General features: G+C 40.5%; 1 protein-coding gene across 6 annotated transcripts in view; it reads left to right on the forward strand.

Annotated features, from left to right (window-relative positions):
• Nucleotides 1-20318, forward strand: part of LOC120937006 (isoaspartyl peptidase/L-asparaginase-like) — a 63422-nt gene that overhangs the window by 19784 nt on the left and 23320 nt on the right. For all 6 annotated transcript variants that reach the window (XM_040349899.1, XM_040349898.1, XM_040349896.1 and 3 more), the window contains one exon: nucleotides 18804-18967. In XM_040349899.1, the coding sequence (XP_040205833.1) occupies nucleotides 18804-18967 (164 nt within the window). The remainder of the gene's footprint in view (nucleotides 1-18803; nucleotides 18968-20318) is intronic.

A 20318-nucleotide genomic window follows, 5' to 3' on the forward strand; every position in this document is an offset into this window, starting at 1 on the left:
TGCAGCACTGACATAATAGATTGATGTTACAGTACACAAAACAGGTTACAGCCACACTTGATCTAAAAAAATCTATTTTTTAAGCTTTAAAAATAAATGAGCCCAATGTAACAAACCTTCGGCAATAACCAAACCTTAAAGATATTCTAGGTCTTTACCTATAAAGATTGCCTGTGTCTCCAAATTAAATTAGGTATCAAGGAACTCCGGTGTGACACAAAAGACATAATATGCCTATAGGAAATTGAGTGGAAGTGCTAGTTCCTAGTAAGACCCTTAACTAAATTTGATATGCTCAGCTGGATCGAAAAAAATAAATAAATAACAAAATCGAACTCCAATATTGACCTCTGTAACTTTTGGCACTGTGGAGGAAATCATTCTCAAAAACTTTAACAAAGGCATTGAAATCACAGCTTCTATCATCTTGTTTATCTTGCACCAGGGACATGGAAACCTTCCAAACTTTTAATGTAAACAAACAGCAGGTGTTCTGAGCTGTTAGAAACTGACTGAAATCCCACGTTATAGTCTTGGATCTTTAACTGATTAGTCAGTGAGGGCTCTTTTTAGTGCTCTTTTACTGCTTATCAGCATATGTACTGTAAATACTTTTGTAGCATTACCCACAGAGGAGCTGCTGGATTTTTGGGCGGCACATTACCTCATGGCTCCTCCGAATTCCTAGGGGTGAATGATGCATATTGCATAAACAGAAGTAAATGAATGTCCACGACAGGTGCTCTTTGCTGTGCTCTTTATTACCCAGCCGGGTAAAAACATTAAACTTGTGGTGAGGAAAGTAAAGTTGAAGAGAAGGGAGAATAGCAGATTCAGGCGTGATAATAGGGAAACAGTCCTGCTCCCAAGCGTAACACTTCTCTGCGCCACTCCCACCAGAGTGGGTTTAGCGTACCCGGACAGGCCACTCTCACTGACCTGGCAGCCGGAGTATCACTCAAACAATTGTAGGATAACATCTCTGCCACAGACTCTCCTTGGTGAACTTGAACTTGAGGAAATAGTCTCTGCCACAGACCCCCCTCAATGAGCCTCAGAAAGACACCTCTGCCACAGGCCCTCTCTGGGTTAGATTCCTGTAGTTATCCCCTCTTGGATAGTTATGCCTGGATCTCCTTTAACTTGTCGCCCAGGTACCGACTGATAGGTGATCAATCCCTCAGTGTGCGGCTACCTTGATCCCCGGTGGTTTGTAGAGGCCCTTTTGGACCACTAGCCTCTCAATGGCGCTCCTCAGACTGACTCCCCACTGAACAGCAGTACAGCTTGGGATCTTCAAAGTGGGAACCCAGTCACACACTGGGTTCCCGTCGCTGTTCAGATGCTCCGGGCCAACATGGTCCCAGAACCAGGAACACCGCGTGGCACGCACACCCCGGCCAGGTAGGCCATAATGCCACCCTAAAGGTGGGTGCCACACTGGACGAAGAAGACCCAGAACCAATGACGTCTGTCCCATAAATACCCCTCCCCAGCATTCACAGCGAGGACAAACCCTCCCGATTGGCCGCTGGGAAAGAGCACCCAAACCTTGGCTCTACTGCTGCCACCTGCAGCACCGAGGCTGGAAGAACACCCCAGTACAACAGAATAAGCCTGCAGCACAGCCAAGCTGAGACAGATTGCATTTAACAATCTGGATCAGAGTATAACTACACTCTGATCTACCCTTAAATTTGACTAGCACCGGTACCATAAAGTACACAGGCGCTACACTTTTAATTACATAATCTGGGCACACGTGTACTTTAAGACCCCCCCCTTGATGACCAGGCCATTTTTTGCGATACGGCACTGCGTTACTTTAACTGACAATTGGGCGGTCGTGCAATGCTGTACCCACATAAAATGTATGTCCTTTTTTCCCACAAATAGTGTTTTCTTTTGGTGGTATTTGATACCACTATAAACAAAAAAGACCGACAATTTCGAAAAAAATTTTTTTTACATTCTGCTATAAAACGGATCCAATTTTTTTTTTTTTTAAATCAAATCTCTTCATCAATTTAGGCCAATATGTATTCTTCTACATATTTTTAGTAAAAAAAATCCCAATGAGCATATATTGATTGTTTTGTGCAAAAGTTATAGCGTCTACAATCTATGTGATGTATTTATGTTTTTTTGTTTTTCTTACTAGTAATGGCGGCGATTAGTGACTTAGGCCCCTTTCACACAGACGGATCGTTCAGGTCCACCTGTCAGTTTTGATAGCGGACCTGAACGGCCGCTCAATGCAGTCCTATGGAGCGTCGGATGTCAGCGGAGACATGTCCGCTGACATCCGACCCGATGCGATCCGCCAAAATCAGACGTATGGCGATACGTCCATGGCGGATCGGGTGAGATCTGACAAACGGACATGCTGTCTGTTTTCATCAGATCACTCCATAGGAATCAGCGGCGCTGCACAAGCCCCTCCCCGCTGAGTGAGCAGAGAGGAGCTTGTCATCCGCCAGCTCAGCGGAGATCTGTGGACTGATCTCCCGCTGAGCTGGCAGGAGCAGGCGGACTCTGTGTGTAACTGGCCTTATAGTGGGACTGTGATATTGCAGTCGACAAATCAGACACTGATGCCGCGTACACACGACCGTTTTTCATTAAGAGAAAAATTCTATTTTTTTACTTGGTCATTAAAAATGATTGTGTGTAGGCTCCAGAGCATTTTTCTCGACGTGAAAAATGGGCATTAAACATTTAGAACATGCTCTAATTTTTCACGTTGTGAAAAACGGTTGTGTGCAGGCTTTAACGACGGGAAAAAATGCGCATGCTCAGAAGCAAGTTATGAGACGGGAGCACTCGTTCTGGTAAAACTAGCATTTGTAATGGAGATAGCACATTCGTCACGCTGTAACAGACTGAAAAGCTCGAAGACTGAAAAGCGCAAATCGTCTCTCACCAAACTTTTACTAACACAAAATTAGCAAAAGCAGCCCAAAGGGTCGTGCCATCCGAATGGAACTTCCCCTTTATAGTGCCGTCGTACGTGTTGTACGTCACCGGGCTTTGCTCCAGCATTTTTGTTTCACGATCGTGTGTATGCAAGAATCAAGTCGAGAAAAACATTGTTTTTTCCATGACATTAAAAACGGTCGTGTGTACGTGGCATGACACTTTTGACACTTTTTGGGGACCAATGGTACTAATACAGTGGCCAGTGCTAAATAAATTTGCACTGTCACTGTACTAATGACACTGGCTAGGAAGGGGCTAACATCAGGGGTGATCAAAGGGTTAAATGTGTGTCTAGCCAGTGTTTGTGTACTGTGTGGGAGGTGCTTTTAATAGTGCTTTTCAGGAACACAGGATCCATGCCTTCCCTACTGACAGAACGGCAAAATGCCTTGTTTACATAGGCAGATCACTATTCTGGCTCTCTTCCTAATGATTGGCAGTTACCAAGGAACATCAAGTCTGCGGTACCTGCTGTGATTATACATGCATGCGTGCACCCAGACCTGGAAGTGTCAGATCATGTACTAGGTACCTGATACTATGTAGACATGTGCACACTGAAATATTTTGTTTCGTAATTTTGTTTTCGTCTGAAAAATACATTTATTTAGTTACTCCCGAAATTAGTTTTTATTTATTTTGTTTTTCGTAAAAAAAATTAATGCATTCGTCCAAAAATCCAAATTAAGGTTGAATCTGTTATTGAAGGCTTATGGTGTCTGTCGAATGTTCTAAGAAAAAAAAACACAGAAGATTCGACAGAATCTTTAAAAAAAAAATATATATATATATATATATATATATATTTTTCGACTCTTCATGTCTCTCTATGTCGAATCTTCATGTCTCTCTATGTCGAATCTTCTCTCTCTATGTCGAATCTTTTCTCTTTATGTAGAATAATATTGGACTAATAGAGTTAAGGTTAGGCACAATTAAGGTCGAATCTGTCATTGAAGGCTTATGGTGTCTGTAGAATGTTCTAAGAAGAAGAAGAAGAAGAAGAAGAAGAAAAAAAAAGAAGAAGATTCGATAAAATCTTTAAAAAAAATTTGACTCTTCATGTCTCTCTATGTCGAATCTTCATGTCTCTCTATGTCGAATCTTCATGTCTCTCTATGTCGAATCTTCATGTCTGTCTATGTCGAATCTTCATGTCTGTCTATGTCGAATCTTCATGTCTGTCTATGTCGAATCTTCATGTCTTTCTATGTCGAATCTTCATGTCTCTCTATGTCGAATCTTCATGTCTCTCTATGTCGAATCTTCATGTCTCTCTATGTCGAATCTTCATGTCTCTCTATGTCTAATCTTTTCTCTATTTGGACTAATAGAGTTAAGGTTAGGCACATTCGACCGCAACGAAAACGAAAATAAAGCATTTGTTTATGTCGGATCTTTTTAGTTTTCTGTGCTTTCGTTATCGTTTGTTAAAACGATAACGAAAATACCTGAAATTCGGACGAAAATGTATTCGGACGAAAACGAATGCACATGTCTGCGCAGCAGAGCCGCCTTGCCACGGTATTTGTAAGTTATAAGATTAGCACACGGTTAAAAGGGGTTCATTTAAGCAGCGTTGAGTAAAACAGTGTTCCCCTTTTAAAATTACAGTAAAGTGACACTAAACACTGGTTTTAAAAATAATCTAATATGTATTCCTAACTTACTACTGTGATCCAATTTCCTGATATAGTATGTTTGTTCTTCATCAGCCCACTATATGTAGAAATGTAGTCACCCTCTCTTGCTTAAGATGAACTAAGGTCTGTGAGTTTTTTAGTTTGCATAGAGCAGTGCACATGACCACAACTATAATGTATTGCTTGTTTCAAACAAACAGAAATGAGGAGGAAAGGAGCTCAAAGATATAGAAAAGCACAATAATTTATTGAAAAATAGATTACAGAGCCATTTAGTATTGGATGTGTATGGATTTGTAGAGAATATGGGTGATGAGCTGTCAGTGCCCACGCAATTGGTTCAGTGATCTGGTGATCTGAAATCTCTTCTCCCACTACTATCTGCAGTGCTTACTGGACAGATCCAAGTAATTATCTGTGCTGGTGCTGACTAATCAGAATTGCTGTAATCCATCCTGAAAGAACTGCATTGGCTGTATGGACGCTGACAGCTCAACAGCAACAGATGTAAGTGCAGCAGGAATGGGGGAGGAGAGTGTTAGTTCAACTTTTGCTTTTTTATAAAGGTGAACTTAAACTTTAAAGTGATTCTAAAGCCTAAACATTTTTTCTACCTTAAAGTGGTTATAAAGGAAGAAGGTTTTTTATTCATTCTATGCATGAAGATAAAACATCTTCGATGTGCAGTACCCCTCCCCCCCCCCTCAGCCCCCTAATACTTACCTGAGCCCATCTCTATCCAGTGATGTGCATAAGTGCCTCAGCCACCCAGGACTCTCTTCCCTGACTGGCTGAGGCACAGCAGTGGTGCCATTGACTCCCACTGCTGTGAATCAAAGTCTGTCAGCCATTCAGTGGTGGGGGCACTTGAAAGGAGGGAGGGGTCAGGATAACCAAAGAGGGACCATAAAAAAGGAGGATCTGGGCTGCTCTGTGTAAAACCCTTTTCACGGACCAGGTATGTATAATATGTTTGTTATTTTTAAAGAAAAAAACAAGACTTTAGTATCACTTGAATGCATTCCTTGAATATAGATAAAAAAATTAGGTAGCTGTATGTCCCCTCAACATTTACCAGAGACCTTACTCAATCCAGCATTGTGCCCATCTCTAGCGGCTCTCCTCACTCTCATTGGTTTTGCTGAGGCAGTGAGAGCCATTGTCTACCACTGTTGTCAGTCAAATCCTGTAAAGGGTGGGCGGGGGCATAGCCATTCTGTCTGTGTCTATGGAAGCAGCTTCCTATGGTAGCACACCAAAAAGAGGAGGAGCCAGGAGTGCCAGCTGGGGACCTAAGAAGAGAAGGATTGTGCGCGTTTTGTGCAAATACAGAGCAAGTAAGTATATCATGTTTGTTATTTTTTATTAAATTACTTTAAAATCACTTTAAATATTGGAATGTTAGGACCTTTGTTAGCTTTTAGTTCTGCCTGTTTCCCTTTTGCATTGTTGTACCCTGAAACATCTGTTAGAAAGTTGGTTCTTAAATGCTAATCATCTGTTAAGTAGACATCAATCAATTAAAAAATAGTGATTTATAAAGTAACAGGTGCCATGTCTCATTTGAATCATATATTATATCATTTCAGTTTTACATACCATTTTTCCACAATAGAGATCAGTTGTTAGATTGTATTTAATAAGGTCATCCTTGCAGTACAAGGGTTCACACTACATGTTGATATATCACATTTTCCAGTTGTCCAGTTAATTGGCTTGTGCCTGCACTGTTTATCCAGAGAGGATTTCCTGGTACAATCTTAGTTATTAAAATAATGTAATATTTAGTCAGGGATTATCTTATATGGGCAGTTTATACGTTGATGAGCAATGACAGACACCTACTATATTGTCAAAAGTTGATACACCTGCCTTCACACGCTTGTGAACTTTAATGGCATCCCAGTCTTACACACGACTGTTTTTCATGATGAGAAAAATGCAATTTCTTAAATAGGTCATTAAAAACCATTGTGTGTAGGCTCCAGAGCATTTTTCGCGACGGGAAAAATGGGCATTAAAAATTTAAAACATGCTCTTCTTTTTCTTGACGTTTTTCCCGTCATGAAAAATGGTGGTGTGTAGGCTTTAACGACGGGGGAAAAAAACCTGCATGCTCAGTAGCAAAGTTATGAAAAGGGAAATTTGCCTAATCAAGCCCAAAGGGTGGCGTCATGAAAAATGGAACTTCCCCTTTATAGTGCCGTCCTACGTGTTGTACGTCACTGCATTTTGCTCAAGCATTTTTTTTTTCATGAGCGTGTGTATGCAAGACAGGCTTGACAAGGTGGACAGGTTAGGGCTGATCGTACATACTGGGGCAGGGAGTTCCAGAGGTTGGGAGAGGCTCTGGAGATGTCCTGAAGGCGGGCATGGGAGGAGGTAACAAGGGAGCTAGAGAGCAGGAGGTCCTGGAAAGAGTGAAGGGGATGATTTGGGTGATATCTGCAGATGAAGTTGGCGATATAGCTGGGGGCAATGTTGTGGATGGCCTTGTATGTTGTGGTTAGCATTTTGAATTTTATACGGTGGGGTAGGGGAAGCCTGTGAAGGGATTGGCAGAGAGAAGCAGTGATATAGTTATGTAGCAAAATCGCAGAGCAGCCAGAGTGATTCAGCTCTCCAGCCACTTTGCATGGCTGGCTAGGGGGCAGTGTGGTGCATGATTCAGTGCACCCCACCCACCTCCTTTTGTTTTGGACAAGCTTTATTTAAAGTGTACAAAATGTACACTTCTTTCACTGTAATGTCAGGTGGTGCGCTGTGCTGCAATGCCTGACATAGCAGTGCGATTAAGGCTAGTACAATAAAATGTAGCATGTCTGCATTTTATCGCAGCACACTGCAGATCAGCGCTAGGCTGCATTACAGTGTTGGTGGAACACATAAGAAATAATTGTTTCCTGTGTGTCCCTGAGGTGATAAATGTTTTACCATGTGATAAAACATCAGTCACTGCATATAGTGTGAACTGGCCCTGAGGCCTCGTACACACAGGCAAGAACCTCGTCAGGAAAAAACTTTGTTTTTCCCGACGAGATTATTGGCAAGAATCTCTTGCCGCCCGAGTGTACACACAGACCTTTTAAAAGAACCGTGGTTCTCTTGAAAGGCAAGAACGCAGTGATGTCATCCCGTATGACGAGCATGCGCTCGTCACATTCGATGCCGCCGCTGCCATCTTGCTTCACCCTACCTTTGCCATGGAAGCTACTGCGCATGCGTCAAAGTCATTTCGAGCATGCACGGGTTTCCACTGCGACAGGTAAGTAAACACACTCTCGGGTTTCTCGTCGGGAAACAGGCCAACAAGAATCTCAACGAGAAAATAGAGAGCAGGATCTCTATTTTTCTTGTCGAGATTCTGGCCAGATTTCCAGACGAGAAACCTGAAAGCCTCCTACACACGCTCGGTTTACTCGGCAAGAAAGCTCTGCCAGCACCTTTCGAGGCTTCAGGGTTTACTAAAATGTTGCCTAATTTTTTTTTTTCTTTTAATCCGCCCCTACTAGTAAATCAAGAATAAAAGCTACAATAAAAGCTACAATAGTAGTTTTAATTTATGAATAAATGCAGAGCAGGACCCGAGCTGTCAAACTGATATCTCATTGATGAAGAATACACAAAGAGAAGGCCATTCTCTCTGTGCAATTATTAGAGTTCCGTGACACCCAGGCGTTAAACTTTTAATACAGAGCACACTGACACCAGAGCAGAGGGCCACTGTTTGTACAAGGGGAGTAATGATCTAACTGTGTATTCTGCTAGGACATGGCTGAGAGATGCAGCTGCAGGCGAGGCTCCCGCCTGCTTTAGTTGTGCCCCCTGAAGGATGGGGGTGGACACAAAATGGATTTCTATGTCAATCTTTGGCTGATAAGAAATATATATATAAATTATTGCTTTTGTGTCTAGAGTTTAGCTTTAATAGTACTGATGACATTTTTCTGCCACACACCACAGAGAAAAACCTATGATAAAATGTATTTTTCTGTTATTTTTCTTTATTGCTGGCTTACTTTGATGATAGGTCAAGATACTGCTGCTATTGGAATTTCAGGATGCTGCTGTAGAGCTGCCACATATAATAAGTGTTTGGGTTACACAGGGATGAAATGTGTCTGAAAAAATTATAGATAACATTTTACTCTGTTACAAAAAATATATATAAAGGTTCCTGTGGATAATCATACCACAAACTGAAAGATAAATGAGAATTGGGTGAACTGAGTGGAGGTTCACTTATCTTTGTATACAGTAACCTCCTAAATAATGCTGTGGCAGCAAAGGTTAAAGTGATTTAAAGTCTTGATTTTTTCCTATAAAAATAATAAACATGTTATACTTACCTGCTCTGTTGCAGTAGATTTGCACAAAGCAGCCTAGATCCTCCTCTTCTTGGGTCCCTCTTCTGTGATACTGGCCCCTCCCTCCTTTTCAGTGTCCCCACAGCAAGCAGTTTGCTATGGGGTCACCCGTGCCCAGTCACAGTTCCCTGTGTCTATTCTGACACGGAACCCCAACCCGGCCCACCCCCTCTCTCCCCTGATTGGCTAGATGACTTTTATTGACAGCAGCCGATGTCTCAACCAATCAGGAGGGAGACTCTCGGATGGCTGAGACACCAGTGGACATTGCTGGACAGAGAGGGACCTCAGGTACAGTAAGTTTTAGGGGAGCTGAGGGGGGCTACTTTTACTTTTTTTCATAAAAGCGTATATTGATTGGTTTGCACAAAAGTTATAGCGTTTACAAAATAGGGGATAGATTTATGGCATTTTTAATCTTATTATTTATTTATTCTTACTAGTAATGGCGGCGATCTGCAAATTTTATCATTGCATCGTACACTTTTGACACAATTCTGAGACCATTAACATTTATACAGCAATCGGAGCTATAAAAATGCACTGATTACTGTATAAATGTCACTGGCAGGGAAGGGGTTAACACTAGGGGGCGATCAAGGGGTTAAATGTGTTACCTAGGGCAGTGTTTCTCAACCTTTTTTAAATCAAGGCACCCTATACATTTTATAGACAGTCTTGAGGCACCCTTCAAAATTATGGAAAGTCTTGAGGCGCCCCATTCTAAAATGTAAAATCTATTCTGATAGTTTTACACACACAGATTCACTGTCCTGCTCTGTTATCGGGCAATCGCTGGTGCCGCCGGGCTGCCAAGTGATGCGGCAGACACGCACACCCCCTAGAGGGCCGAGGACGTCATATGACGGTCGCCCAGAGAGACAACGGGTTTCTGCGGCCATCTTTTACGAAAGCTGGGTGGGAAAGTGGTTAAAGAGGACAAACATATTTTGATCAGGCATGATCTAGGATCAGAATTTACTTCCTGGACTGAGAGTCTAGAGAGGATACGTTTATGTACACTAAATTATTGTGCCTATGCAGTTCTTTGCTGTATTTACAAATGTATGACACAAATCAACCCCTAATGTCACCTTTCAACTTGTACTTTGCAGTCTGGCAGCCTGATAACTGGGTGAGATGAGACTGATGAGAAATTCTCCTTCACGAAAGCAGCAGACTCATCTCAGCCTGGGTAAAGTCAGTCACTGTGATGTTTTTTAGTGATAAACTATATTTTTGGACATGTCAGAAATTGATGCAGTCTTGTAAAGTTACTGACTTACTCACCTTAAATCAGCCAGGTAACTAGCATTTTCAGAGGCAGATCAGCAATGGTGGGATTTATATTACTTTGGCTATATTTCTCCTTTACATATGCTTATCTATGTTGGTGCATACCATTTTCTGTTGTACTACACTCCACTAATAGGAGATCTTCCTATCTATTCCAGTGCTCTTTGAGTTCTATTAATGAATGCTGCTTGTCACTATTTTTCTTTATCTTATGGGCTTCTAATTTGTGAGTTCTGGAGAAACTGTGCAGAAAATTTCATGCTGAGATTGTTTCTTTTTCATTTCCGCTTAGCTCTGCTCCTTTGATAATTGTTTGATTGTTTGTGCTTTGTAGCATTTTCCTAATGCTGAGACTTTTATTCACTTTCTTGTTGAGAGTTGGTGTCTCTTTTATAGCTGTACAGTAGGGTGTCCAAAAGGAACAGGTTATTTTTTCCATCTGTAAAGCTTCTTTTTTTTCTTGGCATGCTGTGCTCACAGCTGCTTTTCAGTGTACTGAACTATTTACTATCATGTCCTTTTTTCTTTGAACTAATTACACATTTTTATGTTTTTTTTTTTTTTTAATCTTCTAACATAATAGAGAGAGATTCATGAAGTGTCCAGAAAAATCAAATGTCATTGATTTTTAATTTTGTGAAACGGTATAGAGCCTTGTAATGTAAACAAAACGGAAAAAAAAAACCTAGAAAAGGCTTTTTTTTTTTCGAGCGTTATTCAATCGTTTTTCGAGCGTTATTCGAGTGTTATTCGAGCGTTATTCGAGTGTTATTCAAGTGTTTTTCAAGCGTTATTCAAACGTTATTCGAGCGAAGCCTCATCTGCAATCCCAACGTGCTGGTAAAGCACCGCTAAGACCCTAATGTTTTAGGGCGTTTTTGCAGTGCCTCAGTGTGAAAGGGTAAGGCGTTTTTACAGCGCTTTCAATTCATTTCAATGGAGAGGGGCGTTTTTGTAGCGTTTTTTTCAGCGCCCAAAAGCTGCTCCAAAGATGCTGCTTGCAGGACTCTTCTCAACACCCTGCCAGTGCAACGCCTCAGTGTGAATGGGTAAGGCGTTTTTACAGCGCTTTCAATTCATTTCAATGGAGAGGGGCGTTTTTGCAGCGTTTTTTTCAGCGCCCCAAAAGATGCTGCTTTCAGGAGTCAGTGTGAAAGGGTCCATTGAGATGCATGGAGAGCGTTTTAATAGCACTATTTTTAACGCTAAAACGCTGTAAAAATGCTTCAGTGTGAAAGGGGTCTAACTGTTGTGATGACAGTGTTATTTCTCTCTGTTTTAAATATAAAGTTTATTTTACATTTTGTTGCCCTATATTTGAATTATTTACCCAATTTATTAAAATGCTGCAGCAACCTTATGAAATCTCAAATTAAACCTGATGTATACTGGGCTGCCTGAAAGCTGTGCATGTCTTGAACTCTCTCCTGTCAAGCACTGTTATAAACTTTAAAAATCTGAGATGAAGTAAAGCACACATTGCTCTGTAATGAGACTGCGCTATTTACTGAAAATAAGCTAATACATGTTTTATTTGCACAGACGCTAAGGCTGTATTCACACTACAGCATTTTGAATTGTGGGCAGATTTGCCGTAGATATGCCCGCAATTTTACAGCGCCAAGGTGTGAATGACAAAATGGGGGACTCGCATTCGAGATGCCATTCATTTGAATGACTTCTCAAATTGTGGTGCGGGTCTGCCGCGATTGCTGTGTGATAAACCGTGCTCCAATGGCGGGAACCCGGATTGCGGCATACATGTCGCCCCAAAGTGGTTCCTGAACTTTTTTTTTGGCAACATGGGTTGTCGCAATTGCAGGACGTTTTATCCCTCGACAATCGCACACGCGCACCACAATTTCAGGTGTCATTTAAATGAATGGTATCTCAAATGCAGACTGAAGGCAAATCATAATTTGTGTTAGCTGACAAGTAAAGTGGCCTTTAAATATAATTCCAGCTTTTGCAACATGTTACAACTCTAGTTGGGTGTAGCAAATAACATAGTGACAACTCCTCCACCCCTTAAAAAGCTCCCTCCCTTCCAGTGACCGCATGCATTCTTGGTGCGATCTTCTCCCCTGCCTCCACTGTCTCTTTTGAATTTTTTGGGTCTGCCCACACAGCCTTGTCACTCATTTACAGAAGTTTGTGAATCAATGTTTGTGCTTCAAGCCCCATCTTCCATGACAGACAAACTTGTAGTTCTCAATGGAATGATCACTGCACTCATAGTCCATTGATGCTTCCTCCAGCTCGCCAACTGAAAGCCCGTACTTTGGTATGGACAGGTTGCTGTAGGAAGAATCTGGAGATACCTAGCTTTACACCTACGATCCACTGATTGCATGTGCAATTCTTTGAATGCTCCTATGCAAAAAATAATAAATGCATGTTTCTCCCTGCAAAAATGTGTGCGTTTCCTCATTGTTTTCAAAATTAGACTAATGCCACGTACACACGATCGGACATTCTAACAAGAAAACCGTGGATTTTTTCTGACGGAATGTTGGCTCAAACTTGTGTTGCATACACATGGTCACACAAATCTCGTCGGAAATTACGACCGTCAAGAACGCTGTATTGTACAAGACGTACGACGAGCCGAGATCAATAAAGTTCAATAGGCATTTCGGCATCTTCTGCTTGATTCTGAGCATGCGTGTTTTAGTGGCTGTCGGAATTGTATACAGGCAAGCGCCATTTCCCACCACATCGGACTTTTCTTGTCGGAATTTCCAATTGTGTGTACACGGCATTAGCCTTTGACAAAAAGTTCCTGGTATGGAATTTTATACAATATTGCATTAGTCCAGCTTGGAACATTGTACCTATGCATATACCATACCTGTGTGATCCTTCTAGAAGCTGGAAATCATTGTACCAAGTCACAGTATTAAATGGTGAGCCACAAAAATTTGGGGTGCATGTGCAGTTCCCCCATTTTGCTGTGAATCATGATTTGTTGTACAGAGAAACCAAAAAGCATGATGAAGTGATTGAACATTCTGTAGTACCTCTTTTAGGTGCAAAATTTTACATTTGACCCATGCTTCTGTGCTTGAGGGTCATCTCAGGGTGGCTAAAACTCAGAAATTGTTTTTTCAAAGGTTTTATTAGCCTTCAGTATACCAGGAAATCAATGACTTCTGTGAGTACTGCCCAGCCTGTTAAATAACCACCTCAAAGTCCCATTTTTTAAGTCCACTGGTACTGCCTATGGACTTGGTAAGCCCTTTAGTCAAGCCAGTTAGGGGTAACCAATACATTTTAGTGATTCTTCACTATGCCACCAGATATCCGGAGGTAAGCTCTTTCAGGAATACCTCATTCAAGGTTATCACATGGGAGTTGTTTCACATGTTCATAAAAACTGGGCTCCCATCCAGGATCCTGATCAATCAAAGTACCCCATTTTATGTCTAAGGCTATAAAGGAGCTCTGTAAATTGTTTAAATTTAAACACTTGTGCATTCCATGTAACCCATCTGTAAACTGATGGGTTAGTGGAATGCTTCAATGTAACTGGCTCAAAATGATGTATAGAAAGATGGGGTCTAAGGTCCCCAAACCAAAGAGCCAAAGAAAATGGGGGGCGCGAATGGACTATTGCAGTACTGGCTCAAAATGATGTTTTGTGATTGTTTACTGCCTCATATATTGTTTGCCATAAGGCAGGTATTACGGGCATCCACAGGGCCCTTGTAGTTGGTTTATGGAAGACACCCCTGTGGACTACTGGATGTGGTTAAATAGACAGGGGAACAAGAGGCTATGCTAAGTGTTGTGGAATGCTTTGTGCAAACGCAGGACCTTATGGAAAACATGACACTCATAACCAGAGAGCATTTGAAGACTGTGCAAGAGGCTCAAAATTGGTTGTACAACTGGTCTGCCAAGGTTAGAGAGTCTAAGCTTAGCGATCAGGTTCTAGTGTTGTATCAACTGTTGAGAGCAGATTCCTAGCAAAATGGCTAGGAAGATAACAAAATGGATTTTACATTTAAGGTCTTGCAGCCCGCAAAAAGAAAGTCCTACCAAGTTTATCATGTTAATCTAAATAAATTCTGGAAGGAAAGTGAAGTTTGGTAGTAGATCATAATTCAGGAAGATCCTAACACTGAGATTAGAAAGAATAAATAAGACCCTCTCCCTCCCTCAACAGGAATCCAACATGATGGACCTAAGTAATATAATTTAGCAAGATATTCTCACAGAGCAAGGACTGACATTAATCTGTATTACAATCCTGAAGACCCGAACCTCGGAATCACCGAGGAGTCCTCCAGTAGTTGGTCAAGTCTTACAGTCCTAGTGCCCAAGCCAAATGTGTGCCGCAGTTCTGTAGTTATTTAAGGAAAAAAATCTAGTCCCCAAACTGAATGTGTACCCAGTGCCATAATTAACTGAACATTTTGATCCAGCCCAGTACGATACCACTCTCAATTTAACAAAGCTTCACTAGCAAATCCCACTCTCCAAAGAATTAGCCTTTTGTAGACATTGTGCATATTTGTTAAGGGTACACTGTGGAGTCAAAGCCAGGTTTCTATGTTTGTACAACTGCAGTTAGTGAGAATAATTATTTTGCTGCTGGGTCTTGCATGATATGGTAGGAACTAGGCAGATCATTATTTTCTGTAGGTATCTTTGCTGCTAAGAAATATGACCAATTCCATTGTAATTGTCAGAAACCATGGTTAACACTGAATATTCTAGACAAAACAAACTAACAAAAACAAATCAAATTATTCTTGTGCCTAGAGTAAAGTTATATGCAGAAGTTTTTTTTACAAAAGGGGTGTGTATGTGCAGAATTTTCCCTGTCTATTCTACTTGCTGTTGGCACAAAGTGCATTGATCCTAATCAACCTAATAAAACCTTACTTAAAAGCAATGGCTTTTCCTATTTCCTACTTTAATTTGCATTATGGTATGAGGCACATTGTGCAAACTACTCACTGAAAACTGTTCCACAAAAGGATAAACGAACATAGGGGTGTCATTTGTATATACAGTAGGTACACATAGAATTCCATTGTCTTTTGTATATGTACTTGAATAACAAGAAGAATAACTTGGCATGGTATTTTGTATATTTTATTGTTTTATTCACACATTACTAAGAAAGCCAGAGAATTTTTTTTTTTTTTACTGTTAAAAATATTATGTTGCTGCTAATTGTGTAAGTGGAGAAAATAATAGTACTATGGCAACAGACATTAGGTTTTTTGAGTTTATTTTCCTAGGTATTATAAGCTTCACATTAAAATGAATCTATCAGTAGGTTGTGCCAGGAGACTATTCCAGACAGCATGCTGCTCTAGTTTATGTGACATTATTCAGCAAAGCTAGCACAAGTACAAAAAAAATGAAATTTTCCTTACGTTGTATTGCAGCATAAAGTCCCCCCACAGTTGTTATTTTAGGGCTAAAACAAACTCTCTTTAGCGTGAATATGAGTGCCTGTTTAACTCTTACTAATAAATACCCTGTTTCTCTAAAAATAAGCCCTTCCCCGAAGATAAGACCTAGTGTTATGCCGCGTACACACCATCACTTTATGTGATGAAAAAAAACGAAATTTTTTGTGAAGTAAAAAAACGACGTTTTTGAAACTTAAATTTTCAAAAACGATGTTGCCTACACACCATAGTTTTTTCAAAATGCTCTAGCAAAGCGTGGTTACGTTCAGCACTCTTTTCCATTGAAGTTTGCTTCATAACTTGCTTCTGAGCATGCGCGGGTTTAAAAACTTTGTTTTAAACGTCGTTTTAGCCTACACATGGTGATTTTTTGTGACACAAAAAAAAAACGTTTTGAAAAACGACACAAAAAATTGAAGCATGCTTCAATTTTTTTTTGTCATTTTTCACAAGACATAAACCAACATTTTCCCCCACACACAGTCATTTTAATTGACGTTTTTCAAAACGTTGTTTTTTTTCATCACATAAAGTGATGGTGTGTACGCGGCATTAGTTTCTAGAATGGCTGCAGTATAAGCCCTACCCCAAAAATAAGTCCTTGTAAAATCATATAGTCTGTTCTGTAAGAAGATTATATAATGTGCAGTGAAAAATACCTTATTTACAGGGCCGCTGGACGCTCGCGTGACCCACCGAAGATCTTTTTCTCTCGTCCTGGCTGATGTCAGCATTCCCTCCCACTGCAGTGCTCGGAGCGGGGCTGACATCAGTGGGGATCTCGGCCTCTCCCTCTGCAGTATTCGAAGCAGGCGAGAAGAGCTCTGGCGGGTCATGTGAGCGCCCAGCTGTGCTGTAAATAAGGTATTTTCCACAATAATGTTACACAAGGAGACACACTGCACATTATGTAAAGGATTACATGATTTTACAAGGTCTTTAACTAAGGTTTATTTTTGGGATTACAGAATTTCACATTGCTGACTCCTGAGCTGACAGGGAGAGAAACTTTGTTTTTTGTAGCCAATATTAATATAAAACCTTGTCTTGTTTATTGGGGGAAACACGGTAATCTAGTTAATTTCTCATACAAATCTAATTGTCGATTAAGCAGTAGGTATGTGCCTTAACCGCTTAGCCACCGCCCACAGTAGATTTACCTGGTACATGATCTGATCGTTTCGGGGTCTGGGTAATGTGTACCTGCCGCTGACGGCCCACTACCGCTGTGATTGGACACAGCGGGAGCCAATCAGCGGGTCTGGCGGGCGCATTGTCCGCCGGGACCCACCAATCATTCAGGAGAAAGGCAGAATTTCGGTCTGTCTATGTAAACAAAGCAGATCACCGTTCTGTGAGAGGGGAATGTGCTGATCTTGTGTTCCTGCTAAGCAGGAACACGTACCTTTACATGGTACCGAAGTCAGGACTTTGTATAATTCATTCATATTTAAAAAAATCACTAGTAACACCAGACTTGACGACATTCTTCCTTCAGTCAGCGCCGTCTGTCGGTTATATGATGCAGTCTTCTTGAATTTATACCCTCCAGCACGAGCTGATTATCGTTAATATTCAAATAATATCTTTAAAGTTAACCAATCAAAAAGGTACTGTATATTAATTTATCTTAACCTATTAAAAGCTTATTTTTTTTGCCTGCCACGGTCCCATAGGTGGTTTGGGGAGGGGGGCAGTTTTTTGCCCCACCTCCCACCGTTTCTTCCCCCTGTCAAAGCACCTCCCCCACAGTTAGCAACCACTTCCAGGGAACACATTTAGCCCTTTGATCGCCCCTGATGTTAACCCCTTCCCCGCCACTGTCATTAGTACAGTAACGGTGCATTTTTTTTAGCATTGATCACTATTATTGTCACTGGTTTTCAAAAAGTGTCAAAAGTGTCAGATTTGTCTGCCGCAAAATCGCAGTCCCGCTATAAGTGGCTGATTGCCGCCATTACTAATAAAAAATTTAAAAAAATAAAGATATACCATATCTTTAGACGCTGTAACTTTTACGCATCAATATACACGTATTATGATTTATTTTACCAAAAATATATAACAGAATACATATAAGCCTAAATTGAGGAAGAAATTCAATTTTTTTCAATTTTTTTATTGGGAATGTTTTATAACAGGGTAAAATATATTTTTTATTTTTTTTTATTTTTTTTGCATATAGCACAAGAAATAAAAACAGCAGAGATGATCAAATACCACCAAAAGAAAACTCTATTTGTGGGAAAGAAAGGAGGACTAAATTTATTTTGGGGTACATCGTCACACGCCTGTGCAATTGTCAGTTAAAGTAACGCAGTGCCGTATCGCAAAAAATGGCCTAGCCACAAAGGGGGGTAAACCTTCCGAAGCTGAAGTGGTTAAAGTGTATTTAAAACCCAAAACAAAGATATAATGTATTGCAGATTACCATACTTTGGATGTGGTGGTGGCACTTTTATTTTTCCATATTTTTACCAGGTGATTCTGCTAGTAACACCACTGTCCTAGCATGACAATACATCCGCACCCTTTTCAATCTGTATAAAGTCCAGTTATAAGCTGCACTTTTCACAGTACTTGGACCTTGGAGCCTCATGGGATTCCTTTCTCAAGGCAACTTATGTCACTATATCACTATGTGACCCGGTGAGGCCCTGAAACATTAGCCTCTTATGTGATACTGTCTTCACAATAAAAACATGAAATGCATTTATTTGGAATTCTGGTGATCTTTTGTATCTGTAGTCCTCAAAGAACAATGTAATTAATAAAAGTCAGCACAAGCAGAGAACACAGAAATTATCAGCTCACAAGATTTCTGGAAGTACTTGTTTAGTTAATCAAACAGGTATACCAAAACACTTTCAAACGTATATTTAACTGGCCAAAAGTGAACAAATACGAGAAGTTAATTATAAAGTGGACATACACTTTAACATGCTTCTGCCCACTTAACATAGGCTATAAGGTGCCATAGGTTCTATGCAGTCACACTCCAGATCTATAAATTGAGCAATTGGGTATTTCATTTCTTAAAACTGATTTAAAAAATGTCATCTTATTCATTTTTTTATTTTATTTTGCAGGCTTCCTGCTCTATGCTGACGGGTGCTGGAGCAAATAAGTTTGCGGAAACAATGAACATTAAGCTAGTCCCAAAAGAAGAACTGGTGACTGAGCTTGCTATAAAAGAATGGGAACAATATCAAAAATATAAACAAAGTGTCACCTGTCTTTTTAACTCAGAGCAGTAAGTACCAAGTAAAGGTTTTGATCATGTCAGCTGTAACTCTTATCCATATAGCACCCAGTAACCCCAGGGCAGATGAGAGACTCCCAGGCAGCTCGGTGGGCTCAGAGGGGAATTTGTAAATCTTTGTGTGGTGAAAGAAATTGTGTGCCAGTCACTTAAAGGGCATTTAAGAGAAGTTATTAAAACTCACAAAAATCAGGAAAGAGTGTTAAAGCAGTATTTAACCTAAAAGAAAATATTTATAATTTTAGCTTACCAATTCTTAGATGTGATGGCTGTATTAGTTTCCTTTATAGGTGTTCTTTCTTCTATTTTCATCCGATGATCCAGTCAGCAAGTCTGCTGTTTTCACAGCACAACCTCTCCAGCAGAATTTATCAGTTTATGTGGATGATAAAAACCACTTAACACTGACAGGGGTGATTAAAATGATCAGCTTATTTATCCATGTAAAATCTTTATCCCAAAAGGATTTTTTTTATTTATGTTTTTGCTGTAACTGCTTATAATGTGTTAGCTGGAGGTTGGCTTCAATTTGTTAGTAGCTCTAAATCTGCTAATACATGTAACACTAAAAAGTATCCAATCTGGCCTCCGCAATGTCGCAGTCCTGCTAAAAATCGCAGATGGTTGCCATTACTAGTAAAAAAATAATAATGAAAATGCCATAAATCTATCTCCTATTTTGTAGAGGCTATAACTTTTGTGCAAACCAATCAATATAGGCTTATTGCGATTTTTTTTACCAAAAATATGTAGAAGAATACACATTGGCCTAAACTGATGAAGATATTTTTTTTTTAATTTGGGGGATATTTATTATACCAAATAGTAAAAAATATTGTTTATTTTTTTCAAAATTGTCTTTTTTTTTATAGCACAAAAAATTAAAACCTCAGAGGTGATCAAATACCACCAAAGTAAAGCTCTGTTTGTGGGGAAAAAAGGCCATCAATTTTGATTGGGTACAGGGTTGCATGCCGTACCGCAAAAAAATGGTCTGGTCATTATGGAGGAAAATCTTCCGGTCTGTAAGTGGTTAAAGTGATTGTAAAGTCTTGTTTTTTTTTTAGTTAAAAATAACAAACATGTCATACTTACCTGCCCTGTGCAGTGGATTTGCACAGAGCAGCCTGGATCCTCCTCTTCTCGGGTCCCTCTTCTGTGATCCTGGCCCCTCCTTCCTGTTGAGTGCCCCCACAGCAAGCAGCTTGCTATGGGGGCATCCAAGCCGAGTCAGAGCACCCTGTGTCCATGCAGACATGGAGCTGTGGCCCGGCCCCGCTCCTTTCTCTCCTTAGTGGCTGACTGACTTTGATTGATCTCAGCCAATGAGGAGGGGAGCCGA

This window comes from Rana temporaria, chromosome 4 (genome assembly GCF_905171775.1).
Source record: "Rana temporaria chromosome 4, aRanTem1.1, whole genome shotgun sequence".
NCBI classification, from domain to species: Eukaryota; Metazoa; Chordata; class Amphibia; order Anura; family Ranidae; genus Rana; species Rana temporaria.